This window comes from Phaethon aethereus (assembly GCF_964289735.1).
Source record: "Phaethon aethereus genome assembly, chromosome: 12".
In the NCBI taxonomy this organism is placed as follows: domain Eukaryota; kingdom Metazoa; phylum Chordata; class Aves; order Phaethontiformes; family Phaethontidae; genus Phaethon; species Phaethon aethereus.
Window position 1 is genome coordinate 18,325,596 of NC_138588.1, and position 27,810 is coordinate 18,353,405.

At 36.7% G+C, this 27,810-nt stretch overlaps 1 protein-coding gene across 1 annotated transcript; it reads right to left on the minus strand.

Moving 5' to 3' along the window:
* Positions 1 to 417: 417 nt before the first annotated feature.
* ICE2 (interactor of little elongation complex ELL subunit 2) lies at positions 418 to 27,810 on the minus strand (the record flags this gene model as incomplete). Its single annotated transcript, XM_082005135.1, has 15 exons — positions 27,770 to 27,810; positions 26,624 to 26,728; positions 23,593 to 23,860; positions 22,326 to 22,445; positions 20,520 to 20,654; positions 20,036 to 20,152; positions 17,506 to 17,665; positions 15,277 to 15,461; positions 13,811 to 14,759; positions 12,359 to 12,537; positions 10,809 to 10,938; positions 5,127 to 5,211; positions 4,979 to 5,029; positions 2,792 to 3,050; positions 418 to 606 (listed from the first exon to the last, which is right to left on the minus strand). The coding sequence occupies exons 1-15, from the start codon at positions 27,796 to 27,798 to the stop codon at positions 418 to 420; spliced, it is 2,961 nt and encodes a 986-aa protein (XP_081861261.1). The 5' UTR covers positions 27,799 to 27,810.

Sequence of the window (27,810 nt, forward strand, 5' to 3'; positions counted from 1 at the left end):
AATATAATTTAAAAATATGTCACAATAAAAATCTGTAGTGATTCTGGAAGAATTAAGCAAGCTGAAAAGTTATTTTTCTTGTTGTTATGTGGTATCAGATATTGTTGTTGACCACTGCTTCATTCTTCAAGCTGTAGCATTTCTAACAAAATCACGAGAACAACAGAAGATACTTTTGTCCCCTAACCTCAGCTACAGACACTTGCCTTTTTTGCCTCTGACTGAATTTGAGATTTTCACTTGAAATGAGTCCACTGAGGTAAGAAAGGGTTAAAGGTTTATAGAATGTTTCAGCTGTGGAGCCATTTTTCCTGCCAGCTTGTTCTGGCTCCTTTGAAACGGCAAGAAAGCCTCAGATTTCTTGTTTTGTCTTGTCCTTTTCCAGGCCATACTTATCACAGCATGGTTCAGCTATTCCTACTTCAGTTGCATTTTGTTGTACTTCATTTTCCACTTTTTCATCATTCTTTGTTTGCAGTAATTCTTCTTCGGCTTCTTTGTAGCCACACCTTCATTTCTAACAGGCTTAGCTGAACTGCCTTTTGTTTCCATAGCTACTGGCTTTCCCTCATAGGGTGTGTCCGATTGTCCTTTTGCCCCAGGCATCTAGACACATATGGGGAAAGAATAAAAAAAACCAAAACTCGAATTAATAATCTTAAATCTGTATTGAGCGCGCGCACACACACACACACACAACTACCTTCAGAGAACTGCATTCTACTCGTCATTCAAGCCAGAATACTCAGAGGCCACATCTGGACTGTGTGACAGGCACATCTGGTCTTCCTGTCACCAGTGGGATCTGACCACTCCTGCCTCTTTCTTGCCCATGTGACTGGGCTTCCTTCTGGTAGAACCCAAAACGTACTAATTGGAACTGATGCACAACTCCATTTTGCTCTCATATGAAGTCAGGATGTGGCTAAAACATATAACTGGGCCTAAAAAGCATCCCACAATCCACTAAGATAGGTATAGTTAGCCTGTAGCTTTTACACAAATGAGTAAATCTATGCTGAAGGAAAATAACGTTTGAAAATTTTCTTACTTTTAAAGTGTCGTACTACCTCTTCACGACATTAGAGCTGAGAGTCGGATCTTTGGGAATTTCCAAAGCATGATATGCATCACTTATTCACCCACATAAATGACAAAGCAGATTGGATTCCTAAAAAGTTTCCACAAAATTTCTATCAAAAGTTTCTTTGGATGCAGACAATTAATTCTTCTTCCCATAATAAATTGTATTCTGTTTTAAAAACAGCAGCAACAAAAAAAAAAGATGCTAGTGACTTTTAGCTATATTAATTTTTATTTATCCTAATGATGTCTGGAAGGAAGATCACATTGAAACATCTAAACCATTTTATTTCTTTAGATTTAACCGCACTCTGAAGAAATTAAAAAGGAGTAAGCCATCCACACAATTTTGTATTTATTATCTGAGACATAGAAATTAGGTTTTCTGAAATTAAGGTACTCCCATGCCTCTAGACAAAGTATATATACACCTCTATACAAAATAACATATTACTCTTATTTTAGAAACAGTACTGCATATATACTGTTATGAATGTTTCACTGTATAGGGAACAGCATACCAATGAGAATTTAAATTTCTGTATGTCAGGGAAGCCACCTGAATTGCAATGAAAGTTTCCTCAAAGGTGAAGGAGTTCAGGGCAACCAGAGGACTGAGGAAAAGTACTTACACTTTCAATAGAGCAACGACGTTTGATTTTCTGTCTTGCCATATGATTACCCCACACCTACTAATGTAAAAGCTCTGACAATTTTTTGTTTGTGTGGCCAGTTTGCTTACAACCTCTCTTGTCTGCATGAGATTTCAGGTATCAAACATTACAGTTGAGTGCTCATTGCTGTCCCCCCAGAGGAAGCTCTAATTTGGATCCCTCTACTCTACCTGGCTACTTATTTTCACTAAGCTAGTTAGAATTTAATATCCTAAGACATGTCAGTTTCTGATGAAATAGCCCAACAACTTCAAGATTTTGAGATCGGGGGAAAGACAAAGGGACAAATGGAGATGAAGGCGGAACTGAAAAAAACAGGAAACCAGGTTGAATGGTCCTTCCTGAAATTGTTTGCAGAAAAAAGTACATCAACAAAAAGCACCAAAGAGGCAAAATTAGAAAATCCTTATAACAGATACAAATATTGTATCTGTTTCAGCTGTACTGCAGACCTATAAATTACAAAGCTTTTAATTAAGCCAAATGCTACAATCTTTTTGCCATCCAAAATTATTACTAGCTCACATTAAAGATGCAAAACTTCGTTTTGAAAGAATTTTGCAATCAAACTGTATGTGTGTGTGGGGAGTGTATTTAAAAAACCCAACCACTGAATGTTTCACAGAGAACTGCAATAAGAGTTCTCTTACCTGATTTTACGTGTCTACAGTTGTGCCAATCATCTTTACTCCTACTGTCATTAGAGAGAAAGCGACAACTCTACAGCATAAGTCCTCCAATCTATTTAAGAGGACCATCCTAGTGTGGAGATGCATGTTACAAAATATTCCATTTCCCTCTGTTAACAGCACAACCAGCTTAAATGTTGTTTTTCCATACTGTAATGTTTAAAGTTAGGTGAGATGAATTTTTCAGGAAAAAGGCATTCCTATTCTTGGTAGTGGATCCAGAACTCTAAAGGGTCTCTCTGACCCCCAAAGATGACAGATAAATATACCAGCTATATATCCAAGGGACCGAAATAGATTATTTCAAAATTGCTAATCTGCGTTTCCATCAAGTGTGATACTGACCTTCTGTTTCCACAGGGCTTCCTGAGGAGCAGGTGGAAAGGTACATGGCACTCTTCCATGATTCACGTGATAGGGCAAAGGGAGGCTGGGATCTAGCGGCACCCAGGGCACTGAAAGAGTGGCAGGTACAGTAGGCAGATCACAATGAGCTTTATGCAAGTTATAGGATGCTCTCATTGTCTTGTCAACAGAACTCTTGTAGATTGCAACTGATGAATCTCCTGCAGCATGAGTCAATAAATAAGAGCCCTCCTGCAAACTGAAAACATAAAGTTCAAAATGAAGAATATTATTTAAATGTTTTTGATTTGTTTCATTTGATCAGGATAGCTACTAAGTTCTTAATACAAAAGCAAAACATCTTTAGCTATCAGTTCCTGTTTTGTAAAAAGGCTATGGACAAAACAGTAATTGATAAATACATACTAATCCGTGTATTCATAGTGTACTAATTTGTCATCATATTCAACAAAACATTTAAGCATACACTGAAAAACATCCATATTTGGCAAACTGTAATTCTTTAACGAGCGCCTTACAAAGCATAATGTATATATGGACACAGATACAAAGAACAGATATGGTTTAAATACAGGCAGGATTAAACAGGTTTTCAGGAAGATAAATGTCAACTGATGGCCCATATCAAAGATCTTAGCCACAAATCATGAAGCTACAAAAATTACGAAGTACGGGAAAACTCTTCTGTGATTCAAATTAAAAGGCTTCACACACAGAGCAACAAACCTGCTTCACAAAAAAAAAAAAATTAAGACACTTGCAGACTGAAAGCCTTGAAGTAGCTAAATAAATAAAGGAAAGGAAGGAGCAGGAGAAAGGTTGCAATGTTGTACAGAGAAAGAGATATGCTGTTGTAAGTCAAGCTATGCAGAAGGCAACACAAACGGTATTATTTCTACAGATTAAGCAAAAAGACTAACAAAAACCAGACATCCAAATTTTAAATGTCAGCCTACACACAAAATATTACAACTCAGCCAAAAAAGGACTGTCATGGTTTAGCCCCAGCTGGCAACCAAGCATCACGCAGCCACTCACTCACTCCTCCCCCCCTCAGTGGGACAGGGGAGAGAATTGGGAAAAAAACTCATGGGTTTAGATAAAAACAGTTTAATGGGACAGAAAGAGAGAAGGAAACAACGATAACAACAATAATGATACTGACAAAGGAATGTACCAGAACAAGTGATGCCCAATACAGCAATTGCTCAGCACTCAGTGATTGCTAGCTTGTCCCTGAGCAGCTATTTGTGTCTCCTTGGAGCTGCCAGGCTGACAGCATACTTCTTCCAAATATTCTGCTAGTTTATCAGGATTCTGCACTTGTTCGGGTGTAAAGTTCCAAAACACGGGAGGTGCCCACCGCCCTAGGCATTTGCCCATGCTGTTCCACACACCCTGCCATTCCTAACTATCCAGCCTTGGGACAGATCTCTGGATGACATTCTTAAACTGCTTGCTAACCTTAGACAAAACCGAAACAGTGTTCCCCAGAAGTAGCAATAGAAGTATTTTAACTACCCAAGGGTGTTCAAAATACTGAAAAGTTATTGTGATGAAGGAGAAAACGTTATGATAGAGGGTAGCAAAGGTACCATTCTGCACTTCCTCCATAAAAAGCCTTTCAGAGACAGAAGTATAATTGCTAATCGTCTCCACAAGATAGGAGCCAAAATACAGTAACGGCTTTAGTACAGAGCTCAGATACCACATTAAGCTCAAGGTCAGTGTTCTAAAAACAAGTCTCGCAGGCGAGACATTACTAATCATCGCAGAGCACAGCAGACTGCAGAAACCAACACCGATCCTTAACATGTACGGCAAAGACGAGAGCATCATGCAAATCAAATAAACTGATACTGTGACCTGCAACCTGCAATTTCATCTCCTGTGAAATCAGCTCAGGAGTGTCCAGTCTCCTCTCTTGAATAAGTCGTTCATAAAAAGTAAGTTCTTACTCTTTTGCATCATTTATACACAGCCTGTAACCCTAGGAGCATTTTTACACTGTACTGCATTACACTATGATAGACATAAAAGAATGTGTAAAATATTGCATGATCTGAAGAAATAAAAATTAAGAAGTAGATAAGCTTTCTACAGAAGAAATAGGATGACCTAGGTACTGTTGCAAATAAACACAATGAAGAAGAATGAAGCACTTACTCAGACACTTTCTTCAAAATGTGATGAAGTATGTTTAATGAATTTGCAGGCCTGCAAAAAAGAAAGAAAAATAATTACAGAAGTAGAAACTTGCAAGGCTTGTTAGCATTTCATATTCATTGGTAAAAAACCTACTAAAAATACTCACTTAATCAATCCAAGTTTTTCTCTTAAAACTTCTGGAAAAATCTTTTCTAGCATAATAAGCTTTGATGTAAAAGCATCAATATGTCCTGAAAAATATTAATTCAATTAATACACTAAAGGAGAAAACATGCAAAAGCATAACTTGCAGACCTAATGCATTTTAAAAGGAACAAAAAAAAAACCCGCTCTTTTACAGTGTAGGACAGCAAAAAGTATTTATCAATGTTGCACAATAACGGAAAGTAAAATGTATAGCTGCTTCAAGTACAGACATCTGTATTTTGGCTGTCTTTCTAAATCAGGGAGATGCCCATGATTCCAGCAAATCTCACATCTTGGGTGATGTCTGGGATATAAAACCTCATTTTGCCATGGCCTTAATCTCATCAGTTAGTTTGTATATTCTCAAGTTTTTTTGATCCTTATCATTATGCTTCCTCACTGGACAGATCATGAAAGTTTATCTATGACAAATTTACTGCTGAGTTTAATATACTTGTTTTTTTATTCTGATATGTTATATGAACAATTGTGTTATCTGATTTTCTGGGGATTCTGTACTTTCATCTCTTGACAACCCCCCCCCCAATGACAATTTACAATTCAGACCTTGTTCACGGCAAATTGTTAAGGATTATTTTTCTTTGGCATAGCTAGGAGCAACAATTCAAAGCTCTCCTCATCACATTTTTAAAATAAAGGCTGACAAGAACAGTTAAGCCCATGTTTTCACTTGATAAACAATAAAGATCATTAGCATAGCTTGTACACGGATGTGGTGACCGTGCCTTACCTTCAAGTTCTCTCTCATGTTGAGGTTTTCCCAGAAATCTGTTCTATTCCAGCTCCCACAATGAGTATGAGAAGGCAGCATAACAAGATACAACCAACTCAGTGGAATTTACTGCCCTACTACAAATCTGCTCTTGTAGGAAACGTAAATGCTTCAATTGTACAGTTAAAACTGCTAAACCAAGGCCTTTCACATTCCAAGCTAAACATTACTAGCAATTTGTTATGTGATGTTAAAATGAGAGTTCTTTCTTGCTCTTATTACACAATTTAAAAAAAATGCACCAGGGCAATTAATTTTTTTTAAACACTGTACATTTGTTACTTCTGTTGATATCAGTATTTTGTGCAAGTCTAAGCAGCTAGGTTTAATATTCTGTATTGCTGACTAGAGGAAAAGAAACTCAAAGTCATTATTTAAAAAAACCCAAACAAAACAATCTGTTTGTGTTATCCATTCCTTATCAGCCTCTCCTCAATTCAGAAACTTCTCCATTTCTAAACTCACGGACAGCATAGCTGGGGAAAAAAAACCAAACCAACCTATCTATGAACTACTCATACCTAATTTATATTACTCTATCTTATATTTGAGAAGTGACTGATTGAAAACACTTGACATTCAGTAAGTTACCCACACAGAAAGTACTTCTTTCCAACCCATTTTTAAAATAATCTTTATTAAAAGGCCAGTATTATTCTATTCGAGTGAAGGTAAACTATTCTTTTTGCAGTAAGTTTCGCTTAGGCACTTAATGCAAATAAGTGAATAATGGCCGGGGTAAAATGTTCCTATTAATCATCAAAGCTTATCACAACTTTATTTACTGTTTATATCAAGTACAAGTATCTTATTTGGGAAACATGTCACAGAGATTATTCCCTTTGCAGATGCAGGATTTCCTATCTGAGTAGCAAGGGGACTTAAATCAACAACCAAGCAAGGTACTCTACTAGCAAGCAGAGAACTGCACTCTTAAGTTTGTTTGATGATAATATCTCCGCTTTTGTGCAAACAATAACTACCTTCTTTGAGAACATAACAAATAAAAAATTTAACTTAATATCACACCTTGCAATTTCTGCAGGAGGCCATAGTTACACTTGTTTTCTTTCTCATCTCCTGAGGTGGCAGCACTGCTGAGTCACTGCGCTGAGCTATGAGATTGCTCCCTCAGCCACACAGAGCAATACAACACTGAAGAACAACGCCGGGCAATTATGGGGCACAGACCAAGGTCCAAAGAACTTTCCACCCATACTTATTTGGCAATACAAAAGATTGTTGAAACAGTGAGTTAAGTTTTTTCAAGATCCAAGAACTGCTAAGCACTTTAAATGCTGAGGTCTGCTACATGCTCAAGACATAAATTTTAGAGGCTTCACTTAAGATCTATATAGTCTCAGAACTGTCTGAAAAAGAATTCAAGTTGTAGGTACCATGTTAGTAATGGTAAGATCGCAGTTTTCAAACAGTTGTTCCATACTTTCACATTCATACTGTCAGGTAAATTTAAAAAGAGTAGCAAGTCTATGGCTCTACTATGGTCAATTCAAAAATTCCTTTATTATAGGACATATTTCACTTAATTCAAATTATAGCATGATCTGAGAAGTCAAATTTGTCTCTCTGCTTACACCAAACACGATAGCAGCAGTCTTAACGTCAGGTATCAGATTAATGAAAAAGAATGAGATATTCACCCATTTTTCGTTGTCCATTATACAGGGATATTATCACTCTTAGAGGAATGCCCCTGCAGCTTAAGGAAGCAGCTTTCTGTTGCAAAGAGCCATGGAACTAAATTAGGACACTTGCAACACTGTATTTTTCACAGCTCCTCAGAAATACAAACTGAAAGGTAGCATTTAACAGCCACCAGACAATATTTCTCAGAAAGAGCAGAGAGAGTCCGTAAGTAGGATAACAGTTTCCTATTAAAAGCTGTGGTAGATGCTTGTTCATAAAATGGATCATTTACTTCCATGTATGTCTTTTTACCTACCTATATTAGAAACCACATGGCAGCACCAAAAATCTGCAGTCCCCAATTTGCCTACCTGAATAAATCACATATTCTCTCTGTATCAAAAGTGGGTGACATGCTCAGAGTCCAACTCTGTATTTGTAGCAGACTTTTTTTTTTTTTTTTTAAAACAGTGGTGGGTGGGAGCCTGCCCCACATGCTGGGAGTACTAATTTACTGTGTAGGACAGTGACAACCCGCAGTAAGCCTGTGCTTCCTCAGAGCACACAAAAGGAGAACCCCTGTGGACCCCAGGGTTTGCTGCTGGAAGAAGCACATCCAAGAGCTGACAAACATCACTGGAGTGACTGGTGTTTCTCAATCCCAACGACTTTTTCTCCCAAGTACATGAACAGAGAGAGCATGCTGGAGGCCAGGCCAGTGAAGGCTGCCAGCCTCGGGCTCCATGCCTGTTTCACAGCTAGCAGGTATCTACAAGGGAGACACTGAGGAACCTCTGTATCAGAAAGGAATGCCTGTTTATGCCAGAACAACTCCTGCAGCACGCATCCTCCTTTCTCCTACACTCTTGAGAGCCTCTATAAAAAGGGGTGTTGGCTGGACGAGCTGCCTGCAAACTTCTGCACACAAGCCGTATGTTACATATCCTGTAACTGATGTGAGATTAGATAACGTGCATTCTTTCAGTTTGTGTACTTTGTAAGCAGATTAGCCCTCTCTCTATAGTTTCACTATTTCCTCACACTGCTTGTGACTCTGGAAATGTTAACAAAAATGTTAATACTGTTTTCTACAGAGGGCTAAATTTCAGTGCAATTCAGTACACTGTTGCTAAAAAAAAGATAAATGCTTCAGTACTGTACATTAAGATATAATTAGAAATGGAGAACTGTATGTGTAATTATCTCTTGTGAGGGTTTTTTTTTTTTTGAGAAGAGAAAAAACACAGCAAATATTGTTTTAGAATTTAAAATTAGAAACATAGTTTTCACTAAATATGGACAGCAAAGATAGATGCAATCAGCAAAACAATTACCTCAAGTATATTAGATTTCACATAAATCTTATAATTCTATGATAGGATGCAAAGTTTGTATGTAAAAAATAGGAAAGAGAGAACACAGCATTTCTAAAATAGTATTCTGATGTGAGCCACCAAAAGCAAAAGTGTAATTCAGTGCACAAGTGGGAAGGTTAGGCAATCACAGGCCACAACTGCTGCTGTAACAACTACTAAAAAAAGAGAGAATTTTTTCTACAACAGGAAGGCGAGGCAGTCCCCGCTGCAGAACATTCATTCACGGCACAAACAGGACTGCCATCGCTCCGTAGAAAGTGCCAAATATATTCTAAAACGCTTTTTGACTAACCACTTTGTTGCAGATTTTTCCTTTTAAAATCTTTTTAATTAGAAGACAGTTGGTATCAGAGAGCTCTCCATATATTAAAAGGGTTATTAAAATAATCTGGGCACATTGTTTATATGCATAATTTTCATTTCTCTACAGAACATATGTATCCTAATAGACATACACCTCCCTGATGTTTAAAATGTCATGGTACAAACATGAATACAGCATTTTCTACAGGACATTCATTAGTGAAACTTTCCTTGTAACGCTGCATTCATGGAGTGCTTGGTTCATGTGATTTTGGATAAACAGCCTTTACAAGTCAGATACCTTTCTGCCTACATCTCCATGCTTTTTATCCCTGCTTTACTGTCTTTTTATTTTCTGTGCTCTGAATTACAGTTTTCACCTCTTCTACACGAGACTTGTCGTTTCCTGAAGTAACGTATGTTACTTCACATTCATAGATTCTATTACATTATCTCCTGTTTCCATCTGCTGCATGATACAGGACAAGGAGTACCAAGACCAACCCTTTGACAGGGATGTTTCAAGTCATATCACATATTAGGAAATTGTATTTCATGGATCAATTATACATGGCCAACGGAAAACCCGGAAAATGTGCGTGTTTAAGTAAAATCATCCAGTGCTCAGAACTCCTGAGGAATACCATAGCTATGGAAAGAAGTTTTCAATGAACTTATGCTATGTATTTTTCTTCTTCCTGTTAGGAATTTAATTTCTGCAAAACCAGACAATTATTCCCAGCACCTTAGATATGAGACACACGTACACTGTTTTCAAAGCATGTAATTTCTTTTATTTCTGAACAGCAGAACTTGGTTTAGCACTATCTTGCTTTTTTTCCTCATTCTCTTATATCTTATCTGTCCGTGTTATCAGTGTAGAAATATGAACATTATTGCCTGTTTCCAAAGAAAAATAAGTAACATTTGACCTTTTCCCATACTGCAAGATCAAAGGCCAAGGAATCTGTGTCCTCTGAGTCACATACCTGATCCTCTGTTCGTCTTCTATTTTGGTATGTAATAACAAATTCATTTAAAATAATTTCAAAAAATGGTAAGATATATTTATAACTCAGATTTCATCAAGAAATATTTTTACCACTCCTGTGATAAAATAATTCATGTTGTATATGACTCATTTAAAAAATAACCAAACGCTGCACCTCCCGCTCCCGCCAGATACTTTAAGTCATGGAGATTACTAACTTCAGAGAACTAAATTCACCCTTATAATTCACACTTACAGACACATCTGTCTTTGAAAGGCAAATAAATGCAGTTCTTGAAAACAAACATTACTGGATGGTATTAATCTAAAACCAAAGTTGAAATACCCTTATTCTCCACCCAACAGAAATTTTAGACAGAGTGTTTATTTAAGATAAAAGTGAAAACCAAAATTAAAAAGTTAAAATAAGGACATATGGAATATACCTTTAGTAAGTACTTTTCTCTTCTGTTAGCCTATGAATATTCAGACATACATTTTTCTTAAGCAAAAATCAGCACACGAACGTACCAATATAAAATAAGCATTCAGAATGCAGCATACTCTCTGTCCACAACTGACATACTTCACTTTCCGTAAGAGCTTCGACACCGTAGTAGGCTTGGTATTCTAATTTTGGCAACAGGAATATTGGAATAAGCTGTAAAAGTGAAGATACAATAAAAATCAGCACTCACTGTCCAAAAAACATCCACAATTGAACTACATTTTGTAGTGGATAATAATCATCGTCTTCCACTACAGCTCAAGAAACAAAGACATTTCACAGATTTTTTGTGTGATGGCTCACATTCTGTGAAACCCATAGTACAAACGTTGGACTACAGAGACTCTATAGTGGGGAAGGTGAAATGGACGAAAAAACAGCAAGCCTAGGCAAGCTTTCACAGATAAGGAAATTTTGCCTCTAAGTAATTTTTCCATGCGACTAAATCAACATGAAGTTCACACTTCTGTGCTCTACTGCCCTCTGCAGGAGCTTAAGAATACATACATTATATTTCTGATTTGTTTGTTATTAGTGGAATCCTGACATGTATTCCCCTTGTTAGAATCTCATTTGAAATTGGAACCTAATGCTTGGACTCTCATTTGAGACCAGAGGCTAACCTTTGCGTGTTAACGCTTCACAGAGAAAAATATAAGAAAATATACGGAACCGTAAAAAATAACGGTGCTCAATTTGTGATTAACAAACTAAGCAGCTATTCACAGACACTTGTAAGTTGTGGATCAATAGCAAAGAGATGGTATTTCTTCAAAATTAGATTTTGAGCACAGAACCTCTGCAAGTAATCAGAGTTACAAAGATCTATTTCCATATCAACAAAACATAAACACCTCACAAAATGCCTGCCTACTGTAATTCCAGTAGTCTGGGGAGAGAGATACCATGTCAAATTTGTCAGATGATTCAGAGGACTATTGACAAAATAATAAACTACTGAGGATTCCAGAATAAGCTTTCCTTCTTCTGATGTTACAAGGAATTACATTTGCATTTAAAGCATTTTATTCCTTAAGACAAACTATTTGCTAAGATGTATACCAGTGTCTTTTCAAGTAGAATGAATAGGATCTCTTTTTATCTTTAAATGTGTCCTCTATTGTTCATTCTATCTCCTATTTCTCTGTTTAACTAGGCATAATAACAAGGCTGAATCCTGCTTGAAAGTATTTATGATCATGAACATTCTCAAAGCCTTGGGCCAAAAACCTAATTACTGCATTAACTTTTAAGAATAGTTCAAACTGACATTAGTTTATATGAATATAATTATCCATGCATATTACTGTAATGCAGTTGTAGTAAGAAATGCGGAATCACACTTGCTTTTCTTCTAATCAAGTAGGTTTAAAAGAAATCACAAGTCATTCTTCCCTCAATTCCTACAGTAAATATTTACTTAAAAAAGACACACCATAGAATTACAATTAAATGTACTAATTGTCTGAGTGAAAACACAAATGCTATGAAGGACTGGGAATCCCAGAGATGCCAGCTGAGCACAACTGTTTAAAAAAACACAAACCAAAAAAGATAAGAGCAAAATCTGTACCTTTTGGGCTTTCTTCTTTTTATGGTATCGTGGCAATGACTTCACTTTTTGTACACTGCAACGCACAAGTAACAACAGATCATTCAAACTGAACAGCTTATACACAAGGTTGCCATCCTGAGGTGCTTTATACTCTGAAGGGTCTTCTTCAAGCATCTGAAGTTCATTTGGCAGCTTTCCTATAGAAAATAGAACAGAAAACTACAAGCTTGCACACTCTTCACCATGAAGCTAATTAGCTTTTATTTTCTTGCAGTAGATTTAAAAACAATTTTTTTTAATAGAATCTGTTTTGTTTCCAAAGATTTTGGGATAAAAACCATCTCATTAGGCACAAGAAGTCACCTATGTATTAAAAAAATTAAATTTGGAAAACAGCTGCTATAACTTTTAAATAGTGTATTTTTAAATATTCCCACATATTTTACCCTAATCATTAGATTTCTTATATAGAGTTGTGAAACTCCATTCTTGTACAAATGGAGTTCAAAGGCTGGTTTATAAGCCACAAGTCACTCAGCACAAAGGAGACAAGAATTCTATTTACAATGTATGCCTCCTGAAAGCTGCCATCCATTTATCAGTTACTGAAATAACTCAAGCCTCAGGTTTGGATGGTAGCATAAGCCTCTGTTCCAAATTGAATTTGCTTCAACTTCAATTTCAATATTAGCATATTCAAAAGAAACATTTATTATATCTCCAAGGGCAGCTCTGATGTAAGTTAACAAACTTCCCTGCATCCCTTAGAGATATTTTAACAAAACATTTAAAATAAACAAGAATAAACTCCAACTTCAGATCATGGCCCTTATGATCTTCAAGACTTCTGGTTCTTGGTTGAGGTCTGGGTGTAGCATAGGTTCTATTTCCAGCTAAAAGCCTGAAAACTTGGACATGTGAATTGCAGTCCTCATTAGTGTTCTGAAATAGATTGCTAAGAACTAAGAAAGAGCATCTGAACTACGAGGCTCAGAACTTAAGACATTCGAATTTCAAGTTTTCTTTCAAGTTTTAATTGCATAATTTGATGAAATTTTTCTTCTACAGAAAATGTAAATTCCATTTTTGATTGACAAGAAACTATTTTTGCCCACCAGAATACTCAAATATTTAAATTTCTGAGGAAAAGTAACTCATTTCACTACCAAATGATTTCTTTTCCTTGCTTAAAAATGTTGTATATAGCAACTTTTTGTTTCCCTAAACAATATTTCACTTTGACCTCTGCAGACAAGCAGCTCCCAAGATGCTCCCTTATGCATGCAAGACAGTAATTCTCCACAGAAAAGGTATCTTTTTAAAAAAAAAAAAAAAACAAAACGAAGTCACATCTCTAAATAAATGTAACGGAGGTACTATCAGGACATTCTTCAGATGAAGGACTGTAAAATGTTTTTCAGTTAAATCTTCCTGAAACTTTGAAATTTTACTCCTTATACAATTACTTACTCTTTGGCACTCCCTGAAAAAGCCAAGTCCAGGTACTTCTAGATGAGCTGTTGGGATTTGAGGCAGGGACTGGCACAGTTTCTGTGCTAGAGGTCACCAATGGTTTTGGAGATTGAGGCACATGGGCTGGCGTAGCATTAGAATTATCACAGCTCACCACTGGGTGCTCATGAGTTTTTTGTGAAGGTGACTTGAGAAGTTCAGTTTGCATTTTCAAAATCTGTCCGACAGGATCAAATTCCTTGGACAACTTTCTTGTAGGCTTTCTGGAGGCGTTTTTTCCCTGATCCACGACATCTGAGCAATCAGTCATGCTTGCTAATGGAATCTGGGTGGGGGAAGGTGATTTGGCAGTCTCCAATGAGGTATGAGAAACAGTGTTTGCTACAGTTGTTTTGCAACAATCAGTGTTTTTACGTTCTGTATCAATTACCAAACGCTCTTCATCCGTGTCACTACTGCATAAAGAAGTGTAAATCTCATTTTTTGGTGCAGAATCAGATTCTTTCTTGTAACTAGCAGCATTAGACAGAGTATGTAATTTTGTTTCACTGTCCGATACTTCTTTGGTCATGACATGCTGTGCTTTGTTCAGTCTTACCTCCTCTGAATTAAAGCTTTTATGAGATGAATTTTCTTCAGGGCTGAAGCACAGAATGCCACCTAATGATGGAAGCTGCATGCTGGCACATACTGAAACTCCTTGCTCAGGAATGGTGTTTTTCCCTTCACTGTTTATGCTGGACGTATTTTTTTTCCCCATTTTTAGGCCATGTGATAAAACTTTAGCAGTGTTACTAACTGTAGGAAAAGTACTTTCCATTTTAGAAGTTCTTGAGAGCTTGACAGTTGCTCCAAAAGTTTCCAGTTCTGTAACATCATCATCAAAGTCCATCCCTGTGTCATCTGGAAGAGGAATCTTCCTGTACTGGTAGCTATCAGAAGACATCTTAACGCAGGGAAGAAAAAATAATATTAAAGATATTTAATATTAAAAAAATAATCAAACAAACCAAGAAATAGAATGTGTTAATCACAAATGAGACACTGTCAAATTGAAAACATGAAAAATGTTCTACTATCCATATTTTGACTGTTGGGAGAGAGGGGCAGTAATCGAGAAAAAAAAAAAAAATTCCTCTGTTTAACGTGAAATATCTTAAGTCCTAAGAGTTGAAAGGCCTTTCAAAAGAGGAATAAACTTCATAAAACTTCTCCCACTTAAATAAACTGATCAAAATACATTTTAATGAAGTAAACATTAAAGCTGAGAAGCCGATGTAATAGAAGCATTTAAAGGAACTAGACAGACATTTTGGAACATAAAGTCTGTAACTCAGCAGTAGAAAAATAACCAAAGGGAAACTTAAATTTTCCTTCATTAACACAGAACAAGTAACTTAGGAATTATAACAGAAGTTTTTGGTTTTGTTTGTTTGTTTTTAAGAAGAGGTGAAGCTACATACATCCCACTGAAGCAGATTGTCCTCAGCTGGTTTGTCCATCAATACATCAGAAATTGAAACGTAAGATGTTTTAGTTGCTAGGAAGTCCATTGGAATTTCATGGAAGATTTGGTTCCTCTCTCGTACTGTCATTTCCTTTCTCAGCAGAGGTGAATCAACATAAACCACTTTAGCTGGTTTGCTACCTTTTCAAGAATGGAAAGGGATTGAGTACATACTAAATGTAAAGAAAAAAAGATTGTTGTATAATTTAAATAATAAATCTTTCAACTTCCAACTACAGTCAAAGGTATTCCACATTCACAGTAGAAGAAATGAAAAAAACATCCTCTCATTCATTAATGACAGAAAATAAAACTATGTCCAGATATAGCGTGAATTATTAGGATCCTGCAGCAGTAATACACACCAGTAACAGTTGATCATATTTTAAATGCAGTTCTAAATAGAGAATTTGTAAAATAAGAATTTAGGATTCATCGCTCTTTATACTGCATTATATCATTAAATGTATTTAGTTTTCTAAAAGGATCCTTTCTCTTCCTTTGATGAACCTCTTTTTTTTTTTATTTTTTTAAGCCTTATTGCCCAAAAGTGATGACTGCAGTTTATACTTCTTCTAGTCAGTAGCTATGTCTAGGCTCTGCTACCCTACTCTTTTGTTTACACCTTAGCACACTTACACAAGTCATTCATAGATACATTAAAAAATAACAGTGATATCCTGCCCAATATTATACAGAAAACAACAGCATGTGGTGAACATACTATCACTGTTTTATTAAAAAAAAAAACCCAAAAAAACAAAACAACAAAACCAAAAAAACACAAAATAAACTGTGGATGAAAAAAATATCACTAATGCAAAAGGTGGGTTACAGGGAAGGTAGAAAAGAAAGGAGAGGAAAAACCCTTCAAGAAACAGTATATATTGTTAATATATTCTGAATGCCTTTTAAGTGTTAAAAATCGGATCTAAAAGTTAAGTTTAAAAACTATAATGGAGTCAGGCATATCTTTACAGATGAAGTAATTTAATTTCATGCATGAAAGTGCAAAATTAGTAAGATCTGCTGATATTTGACACCTTTACTGCTATCCAGAAGTCTGCTATACGAATTTGTGTGAAATGCACACAACATGGACATTTCAAGACAACAACCATTATAAATAATCGCAGAATTATCAGTGCATTTACAAAATAAAAAAAGGGGTAACAAGAAAGAACATCTATATTCATATTACCGATGGAGTGCTTGACAACTAAAGTATAGCACTCGGATGAATTAATCAGTTTATTCAAAACATTTTTTGTTGCAAATGGGAAAAGTGATCTCCACGGACATTAATTATTTATTCATTATTCTATTTGTCAGTCCTTTTAATTCCAAGAAACATTTGCTCTTTGTTTTTTTCATAAAACTTCAGAATTTATCTTTTTTAGCTTATTGAAATCAGTTCACTTGATAATTTTAACAGCTTCATGCAGTTGTTTTCCTTCTAAGGAACAGAGCCTACAGTTTTGAAAAAGCAAAGGACATTTAATTGATTTTTAAAAAATATTTCTTCCTCAAGTGGAAAATTGTTGTATGTCCAAATTCAATGTTAATGGTGATACCTCTAGAGGTTGTTACTATTCTCAGCAACAAGGTGGAACAAGGTGTAGAAAACCATGGAATGACCTTGCTATCAGCTTTCCTGCTGAGAACAGAGGACAAACTATAGCAATGGATTTTTAAAGTTCATTTTTTACAATAAAGTTGATTAAATTAAACACTTTTCTCTAAAACACAAAGGTCCCTGACTCCTTACTAGATGACAACTGAAAACGATTAATTCTGATTTTTGCCCTTTAAAATGTGTAAACTAAATAAGTCAAATTTTATTACTTACTTTGATTCCTGAAATTAAAAACATGAAAGTACATATGAGAAACTATTTTCTTACAGCTGCATTCTAAAATGCTGCTTCTTCAGGAAGGGCAAAAATCTGAGGTAATAATTATGACTGTCATTAACCTTAGCTTCTTTCTTTTAAAAAAAAACCAACAACTAAACAAAATTAAACTATTATCATGTGAACTAAACCAGACTACCTTCTACCTTCCTCCAGTTGGTTTGACTGGATTTTCTAATTTCCTGTTCTTCAGTCAGCTTGAAAAGGGTTATGAGAGTATATAAAGGTCTTCATGGACAAGACCATAATTTTTATAACAAAAACATACTATACCTGCAACAGGGATCATTTTAATACAAACTGGAATTTCCCATTGTTCCTTGTAGTTTAGTCCACGATTATTCAGTAAAGTAAATAATGAGTGATTACTTAAAACAACTTGAGGACAGTATTTCAAAGCAAGTTTTTCTGCATTTAAATCCGAACTAATATCCTAAACAGAAAAAAAGTTAAATTTTTAAAGGTTTTTAAGAAAGACCCACATAAATTTAAATTCATAAGAAAAACCCCAAATGCAAACAAACATGGATTAACCATGCTCCCCCCTCCCCCCCCAATACCACCACAGTGCCAAGCTTCAAAACTAAATCAAAAAACCAAAAAATTCCCCTCAAGGTTTTTGACTGAATCTTATGCATCCACCTTGCTGCATGAGAAGAGGCTGGACAAGCTCAAGGAATGGGCCCGTGTGGATCTCACGGGGTTCAACAAGGCCAAGTGCAGGGTCCTGCACCTGGGTCAGGGCAACCCCCAGTATCAGTACAGACTGGGGGATGAAGGGATCAAGAGCAGCCCGGCCAAGAAGGACTTGGGGGTACTGGTGGATGAAAAGCTGGACACGAGCCAACAATGTGCGCTTACAGCCCAGAAGGCCAGCCGTCTCCTGGGCTGCATACAAAGCAAGGTGGCCAGCAGGTCGAGGGAGATGATTCTGCCCCTCTGCTCACTCTGGTGAGACCCCACCTGGAGTCCTGCATCCAGCTCTGGAGCCCTCAGCACAGGAAAGACAGGGACCTGATGGAGCGGGTCCAGAGGAGGCCACAGAAATGATCAGAAGGCTGGAACCCCTCAGCTTGTCCCCACAGCAGAGAGAGTTGGGGTTGTTCAGCCTGGAGAGGAGAAGGCTCCGGGAAGACCTTGTTGCAGCCTTCCAGTACTTAAAGGGGGCTTATAAGAAAGACAGGGACAGACTTTTTAGCAGGGCCTGTAGCAACAGGACGAGGGGTAATGGTTTTAAACTAAAAGAGGGCAGATTTACACTAGATATAAGGAAGAAATTTTTTACAATGACGGTGGTGAAACACTGGCACAAGTTGCCCAGAGAGGTGGTAAACACCCCATCCCTGGAAACAATCCAGGCCAGGTTGGATGGGGCTCTGAGCAACCTGGTCTAGTTGAAGATGTCCCTGCTCACTGCAGGGGGGCTGGACTAGATGACCTTGAAAGGTCCCTTCCAACCCAAACAACTCTATGATTCTATGTGTCTTCTTAACTTGCACCTTTCAGTTCACTCCTATTAATTTGAATTACTAAGCTGAATAGGAATTTGGATGGTTGTGAAATACGGGAGTGCACTGCAGAAGAAAAAAAAAGAAAGATTCACTCACGCATATATCACACATTTTCTGATGAGTAATAGTACAATGAGGACATCTAACATGAAGTTAAAACTGTACAATTGTTTGAATACAGACTGCACGTAAAGAATCTTGAAACAAATACAAAAACATAAAGGATACAAATTCAGAATTGAAACAGTAAAATTACTAAACATTACGAGTACAGGTTTCCATGAAGAGAAGAGGCTAGGAATGCGCATGAGGTGGAAGGAGAACATCAAGGACTAAAAAGATAATGGAAGCCCAGGAGCACTGAGGACCATGAGAGAGAAATAAGAAAAAAATCTAGCTGTGTTGTTTTTTCTGCCACCTGAGACATCATGAGAAATACTCTCTGTTTGTAGCTATAACATGTCTTGAGCTATGTATCATTCTCCTGTGTCACCTCTGCTACTTTCATAAGCAAAAGTGTCTTTGCAATCACAGTGCCCCTGTTAAAAGTTTTGGTTTTGGTATGTGAACAAACTCCTTAAATTAGTGGATAAAAAAAAATTATCTAGAACAAACAGTCACAAAAAATGAGTTCTACAGAATGAAAAACTCATTGATTTTCTCACAAACAGAAACATTGGATATTTTATTTAATATTATTATTTCCATCCATTAAGATGGAATGAAATCTAAAAATTGTTTAGTTTATGCTGTTTAGCAAAAGAAATTTCCAGGGGAAGCTAACCTCATCAACTTTTCATAAAGCTAGACAATCTAAAGTATTTCTTCTCATCCTCAGGACTTCTTTCTTAAATCAGAAGCCTTTACACCTATATGCATTCATATATACACTATATATATACACACACACATACATATATACACACACTCTCACAAACACAGAGGCCAGCTTTGAAATTGCAAAGTTTAAAAGGAACAACACTGTAATAAACAATTCTAGATTTCACAGACAGTGTGCTCTAATTTAAGGAGCTCTCTAATGTTTCATTGAGAGAACAGAGGAAGTCCTTTCAAGAGGCACTAGGTTCAAAAGGTAATAACCCAACTTTTGAAGATGGCAGTATGATTGCTATAAATGAAATACTAAGCAAATAATGATACAGTATGCTACAAGATGTGTAAGATTAGGGGGAAAAAAAATTATGAAGAAACTTAATGCTGCCACATAAAAGGACCAAATTGCTCTTCTCTACAAAACATGCCTTAAAAATTACAATTAAAAAGTTACTTACATTGTGCATAATAGAAGCCTTTTTTTCTGGAGTTATAATGGATGTAACAGTTTCATAATCCGTGGGCAGTTGAACAGGCATGGTAGGGAAATCTGTTTTACCACGTCTTGCCGTACCCTTGAAGAAATGAAGCAGTATCAGAAAACAGCTTTCACTGAAATCATGCTGACTCCACATTGCACTTCTTATAATGAAAAATATTAGGTATTTGTGCAGGTGCATTATAAAGCTATTGTTAAATTTAAATATTACTATTAATGTAGTCTTTTTATTGCAAACATACAGTAAAGGGTGTTAACAGCCTTACTACCAAAATAACTTAATTTGCATATTCATTAGCAATTTTAGTTATAATTTACAACCCCTAACACCTAAGCACTGAATACTACTTGTAAAAAACCTGACTCCTTGCATAACACAATCCAGATGTAATTCTACTTATTTGAAAAAAACATTAAAACAATACGCATACGTAAGATACTACCATTACAAGAAGGTTTTTTTCCAGCCTAAGAGTCAACTGTGTATGAAACTTTCCTCCCATGATACTCATGATCTCCTGGAGCGTGTAAAACTCAGGATACTTTTGCACATGTCCAATACAAGCACGTAGTAATTCCTAACATAAAAAGAAAAAATAGTTTATGCATTTGTATCTTTCATAAGAATTTAATTGTAAAAAGTTTCTTCTGCAACTGCAAGTTGCATTTGCATACACTTTCTGTAGAGAATACAGGTATATTTAGGAGACTACTGCTAACAGACTTGAGTTCAACTCAATACTAGAGATAGTATTAAAAAACTTAAGAGATACCAGTACAACTCTATAGTAATCTTACAATCCCTGGTATCAGAACTGAAACATATTCTAAATTCTCCTCAACCCTTCATATGCAAGGCTAACAATGTATCCACACAGGCTCAGACCAACCGTTTAAAAAAAAGTTTAGTACAGTTTGAACTGTGCTAAACCACGTAATTATTTTCTTTTTAGTTTATTTACCTTGGGTTTTAGAGGGACTAGTATTTTTCTGTGCTACTACCTAATTTACACTAGGCCTAGGTAAAAGCCACAGAGGCAAAGACACAGGAACATTTTGTATGTGCTGAAATTTGCTTTCCTGTCAACTCTAGATCCAAAGATAATTTTTTCTGTTATCTGAATTATGTATTTAAGACATTTAGGTTTTATTTAGTAATCAGAATGAGTTATTTCTGCAAGTATTGTTTAAAACAAAGTATGTGCCCCCATTTCATTTTTGACTCAGGTTATCAACTGAACTATAAATAGTACTACAAGTTTGGAGACACATTTTGTAACGAGACAAGATCACCTAGAAAAATAGGCATGAGACAAGATCACCTAGAAAAATAGGCACAAGTATAAGATACAAAGTTACAAAGCCAATACCAATTTTTAGGAAAAAAGCAAGATTTCTCCCTTCACGTGTGCCCAAATCATCTGTTAACAAGAGAACAAGTTTATCGTGTGCATGAAAAAGCATGCAGTAAAGTGTTATGGTGAAATAGAACCAAACCTTCTGAATTTAACTAAGTGATCTACTCTCTAGTGAATTATTTTTCTTTTTTATTCTGAAAAAGAAGGTGATGAGGCACTTACTAGAAAAGATTGAAATTTTAAACGAACATATATAAGTAGGCCATTTCAATTAAGTCAAGAAACTATGTGGAAAACAAGCAAGTGCAAGTCAACCCACTGATAGGAAAGTTTAATGAACCTGTATGCTGGAATTCTTTTCCTGAAATGAGCTATTACACTAAGAGAGATATAGAAAGTTGCATTCATGTTTGGTTTTAGATTCATCAAAGTGGATATCTACCACAGCATGAACTTGCAGATGATTATGATTAAAGCCTGAGTAACCTCTGATTAAAGCGACTTTGTAACATGCTACTGTGGAGGAAAGCTTAACATTCTGTCTGGTAGTATATATTTAGGAGCAGCTTGTTAATGTAAATGCACACCTGAAATGTAATTTCTCCTTTCCCAAATATAACAATGTCATTTACCTAATTGATGACTAAAACTTTTACAGTGTTGTATTCACTGACCTCACTACTATCGTATCTTATTGGCTACAATAAACTGTAGGACAAACCATGCTGCACAGCGTAAGGGAAATTGCTACTTCTCATGTCTCACCCCAACAGGGAATCAGCAGAAGTTCAGGGAACATCAGATCCCATGAGCAGTGCCTATGCATCTTAATCACGATTCCAATATGATTATTTAAGAAGAGAAGGAATTAAACAGAGTATTGGTAATTACCTCAGTATAACGCAGTGCACCTTCAGAGATGGCATCATAATCTTGTGCGCAGCTTTTTGCAGCATTTTGGGCAAATTTCATAAATTCTGCAATTTCATTGTTTACTACTTCTTTCATTTGCTGGAAGGGAGGAATAAAAATCTGTTTTTTAAGACAGAATGGAATCCTCTAGGCTAGGTATGTAACTAGCAAAATTTCCAGAGAGGTAGTACAGGTGATGGTATGAGGGAGGGCACAGATTCCATGTGCTGCTAAATTTGGCAAGTCTTTGCATATGTTCAGAGTTTCACTTAAATAAAAAAGTTTTGCAAGGTCCATTTCCTTTAAAAAAACAAATCCAAAACACCCCCAACAGCAAGCATCTTTTGATCACACATTGGTGGTTTATAAAAAGAAAGGTTACAAGACATTGTTGGAGCAAGTTTACATGACAGAATGACAAAGATATCTGAGCTCTGACTTCATAAGCAATTACATTATAAGCAACAACAATGCAGTAGGTACTGATGTGCCTGGGAACGACATTCCCAGGAAATAAAGGAATCAGGGAACCAGCATTAACAAGGAAGAATGGGAAACTAAAAGCAATGGCTCAAAAACTTTCTGATTAATTACATTATACAGGGCTCAACTAAAATGATCCTTCCAAACAACATGAGACATAGCCTTTCACTATTTAAAGAACATTGCTGAGAGTAAGCAGCAAGTGTGAACTTCTGCCTTTCTAATCCCGTAAGTGCTGATACGGCAAACATAGAAGGTTAACGTACGGGTCCCCTCACATGCTAATGAGGAAGGTTCCCATTACAGGGTGCTGTCAAAGATCACATCAAAATCTATTCTTCTTAATTGTACAAGATTGCTACATGCCATTACAAATGCTAAAATCACAGTAAGGTCAAGTCCTAACTTCCTTCTCATTAAAAAATGCAGGGTTTTTTGGGGGTGGGTGGATGGGTGTTTGATCAGCTATCAAAGATCTACACTTACCATCAGTTGTTTAGACTACTACCCCAAAAAAACCCAAACCCCAAATAAAAAATACACAAAAATACCACCCATTTGCAGTGAAATAACCAAACACACTTTCGATTTATATTAAAAATGTTATCCTGAATACTTTAAACCTTTATTACCATTCATAATACTATGTTAGAAGGAAATTATGACAAATTGAATTTAAAAACATTTTTGCTACATTTGCCTTAACTCTTTGTAACAAAAAAAATTCTATGACTGCCTCTGTGATGTTCATACGTACACTTACCAGATATGTGAATAATTCTCTTTTGCTTGCTGCATTAAGGTGAAAATGGTGGGGTTTTTTTGAGTACTTAATCATCAGATATAAGTATGTTTTCTGTTCCTTCTCAGTCAAACAAGAGGTAAATGGATAGGGGAGTCTAGGTTCTGGAAAAGGGTAATCATCAGCTGTGCTTTTAGCTTCCACTTCAACTGGATCTGCAGCCTTCATGCTACAAGTCTGCCTGTTTTCTGAAGAGTTTGCCAACACCTCCACATTTTTCTTTGCCTCTCTGAAAGAAAGGTAATAAATGAAAGAACTTTTCACATAAATGTTAGTATTTGTGAGAATTAGTAGAGGCGGTCATGCAAGCCTAAACTTCAAATCCATTAAAATGCACTGCGAGATACTGTACTATTCCAATTCCTAGTCTATGTTATAGGAAATTTTTTATTCTGAAACTTCACCTGGACAATCAGACTAACCCTTAGTACCAACAGGTTTGCCACTAGTTTAAACGATTAATTAAAAATAATACTTTTTTTTTTCTCCTCAAAATAGTTTATATATTAGTCTGTATACTCAGTGTTGAGGTCACAAGCTAAAAATGAAACTCTAATTCTTTGTTCTGGAAACACCCATTACTAATGAAAAGACAGAGTCTCAACATTTTGTCATTCACTGATGGCTGGTGCTCAGGAACAGTTCACACCCAGGAAAGTTGAATTTATGATAGTAAAGGAGAAAGACTTAACTAGAAAAAGCCTTTCTTTCACTGTAAAAGAACTAAGTTAAAACTACTAAATTGTAACAATAGAAATTCCAGATTTCAACGAAGAAGTTCCTAAAAACAGAGCGCACGATTCGAGTTTCATTTTCTACTCTAAGCAATGCTGAAATCAGTTGCTAAAAAGAATGTTGGGCTAAGACAAGGGGCATAGCTGCCCTAATGACAACGAAGTACTAACATTATAAAGCTGGTTCTTAAAACAACTCCAGTATATGAAGGCCATCTTAGCCCTTCTCTATTTAAAATACCTGTTCTTAAGCGAGAAAATATTTAAGGTTAACAAAACAAACATTAACTGCTGACCTTGGAAAAAGCATATTTTTAAGATACAATTTCAGCAGTAGAAAACATCTCAAGTATTACTCAAACCCAGCAGTATCACATCCACAGTTCTTAATAATACTTCACAGCTGTCTCTCTGAATATGAGAATGTGTCCATCCTCGTGGCACAAACTGGCAAATTTAATTAATCTGCAACAGCGACAAGATGCTGACTCAAATATGCCAATGTAGGAGCATCAAGAAATTCTAGCAGCTTAAATTGGCTATATTCAGCACTGAATAAAATGGCAGCACATCAAGATCATTTCAGTATGCAGTGCTGTCACAGTCTTCATCAGGGTGCAAACCGAAATAATCTGACAGAGCTTTTCTGTCCATATTTACAGCATTACACTTTATTTGAGCTGACGGCTTAAATTTTCCCCCTTCGTTTTATCAGCGACCTACCTTCACAGCTTCTATGGTGACAGAACATACACTTCAGTAAATATCTATCAGAAACCCCCAATATAAAAGTTGACAAATTTCCTCCAGCTTTTACCTTCACATTTGCCCCAACAGGCTCCATTTTGCTTCTTCTTGACTATGGCCACACGACCCAGTTCCATCAATTTCTGAATTTTTCTGGTTGCAGCCTCTCTGCTGGATGTAAGCCCACTTCTACCATACACAGCTGAACACAATCACACTCTTGAGTGGTCATGTCTGCTCCAGAAACCCTTTTTCTACATCATCTAAAGGAAGAATGCTACAGTAATATTCAGTGTACCCAGTAGTAAGCTGAGGGCTGTGCTCATCTCTGCCAGTTCAAGAAAAGTTGATCCCACAGAGATGAACCAGAAAAACCTTCTCTAGCTAGAGATGTGGGAAATAGAGAGTCATGTGATGTAGACACAGGTATTCCCCTCAAATGCACGTTCTTAAGTGTCAGTTCATAGAAGTAAAGCAATTCCTCTTTACAACAAATTATTTCTCCATATACTGAACTCCACAACTTAAGAGCACAGTAGTGATCTTGGTCTCCCAAGTACAGGAACCTTTCCACGCTATTTTGAAAGGCATGAGGAAAGATTTATATCTGTCTTCCTCGCAAATAAACTAATTCAAAATCAACTCGACTCTCTAGGCTTAAAAAAAAAATCCACATTCTTTGTGGTGTGAATGTTCATCTACTGTGAAACACTTGGCACTTGTACCTCCTTACCAGTTTAATGACTTCTTAAAAAAAACCAATAGCATAAACACAGTCCTCCAACTTCTGAAATCCAGCAGCATGAGCTATGCTTTTCAGTACAAGAAACTAATGTTGATTCTACTTCCTCAACTTAAGAAAATAAAGACATCAAAACTGCACAACCAATACTACCTGTACCACCTGTGTTCACATAATTTCATTTCCCATTCTTCAGCTAACACTCTATACAGTTTCTTCATTACTCAAGAAACTAGTTGCATCTCCACTACACCGAAGACACTGTTGGATTTACGTAAACAGTGTTGGCTACTTACAAAAGACACAAATAAAAAGGATTTCAGTGTACACTATCATCAGCCTTCTACTAAGTGAGAAGACATGAACAGAGAGGAAGACACTAATTTCTAAAGATTTAGGTCTGGTTCATGGGTTACATGATCCTTACCGTGACCAGTTAAGAGCGTGGGTGAAACTTCATCCCTCTTTGGTACATAAGGGAAAGCAAAAAACAAGCACCACCCACAGAAAAGAACCCATACCCCATCCTAAAACCCCCAAAATACCACCCTCCCCCCACCAAAAGACACAAAAGACCAGAGGTCCCAACCTAGACTCTTTCTGCTTTCTGAAGTTTCACAATAGGTAAAGTACAGACCAACTGCTGGACCAAGTCAGTGTAACAAATCCTTGCACACTGAGTAACACGCAGCTTTCCCCCAAAACAGTAAAGGTATGTATCAACAGGATGATGACAAAGAGCACAAAATTATAACATAACAGAATATACCTGTTTGATAAACGCCATAGTTCAGAGAGGCTCGGAGCCAACGAATGTTTTTCATAAATTTCATGTGAGAAAAATACTTCACTGCCATTTTTTGGTGAAATATCCCTGATAATAAAAAGAACCACAAACAACAAAACAAGCACATTACAATACACAAAAAATTAAAGGCCACACCTGTCCCTGAGGAAAAAAGAAGAGAATTATTTATTTAAAAAAAAAAAGGGCTATCTACACAGTTTCCACATTCACTCTTTACAGAGGTTACGTACACACAGTCCAATTCCCTACCAGTTTTCAATAGCAAAATACATGTTCTTCACAGTCCAAAAATAACAATTTCATTAATACAGGATATAAATTGTAGATATGGTGTGAAAAATTCTAATGGAGTTACACACTTTCAGATGTTCATTAATCAAAACCAAACATCGTGTTGAACTTGCTGGAATTTTGAGAAAAATTCAACAATCTTGGTTTTAATTTTTCTGAAAAGAGATATTTTGTCTTCTACACAGACCTTACCTTCTAAACAGCATTTTAAAACATTTTTTTTTTAAATATAGCCTTTCCAGCGTACAGGAATCTTTCCAGGCCATTTTCAAAGGCATGAGGAAAGATTTATTCCTGTCTTCCTCACAAATAAACTAAATCAAAATCAACTCGACTCTTTAGCCTTAAAAAAGCCGGATTATTTCTCTGTAGGGATTTTCATATTAAAAATAAGAACAACGTCACTGCCCCAAATCCATAGTGTGGATGTATATTACTTAATTGTTCCTCATTTCTGAAGGTAGATAAACATACAGGCTAACACTTCCTCAGAGAAAGCGCACTCACTCCTCCCTTTTGCCACTGAGAGAACGACAAAAAATGGCACCGCACCGCCCTCCCTCCCTCAGCGACAGGGCGGAGCCAGGCAGCCGCGGGAACCTAGGCCCGCCTGCTCCCCGCGGCTGCATGCGGGCTCCCGCCGGGCGGTGGGCTGGAAGGCGCGCTCTCTTCTCGGCGGGGCAGGGCGGAGCGAGGGGACACCTTCCCTCTTCAGACGCGCGAGTGTCTTTCCCGCTCCTCAGACCCTCCAGGGGACATCCCCCGCTCCTCAGACGCGCCCTGCTAGGTTAGGGCGTGAGAGAGAAACGTACTCACCAGGTCAGCAGCTGGCCTTTGACCGCCATCTTGACAGACCC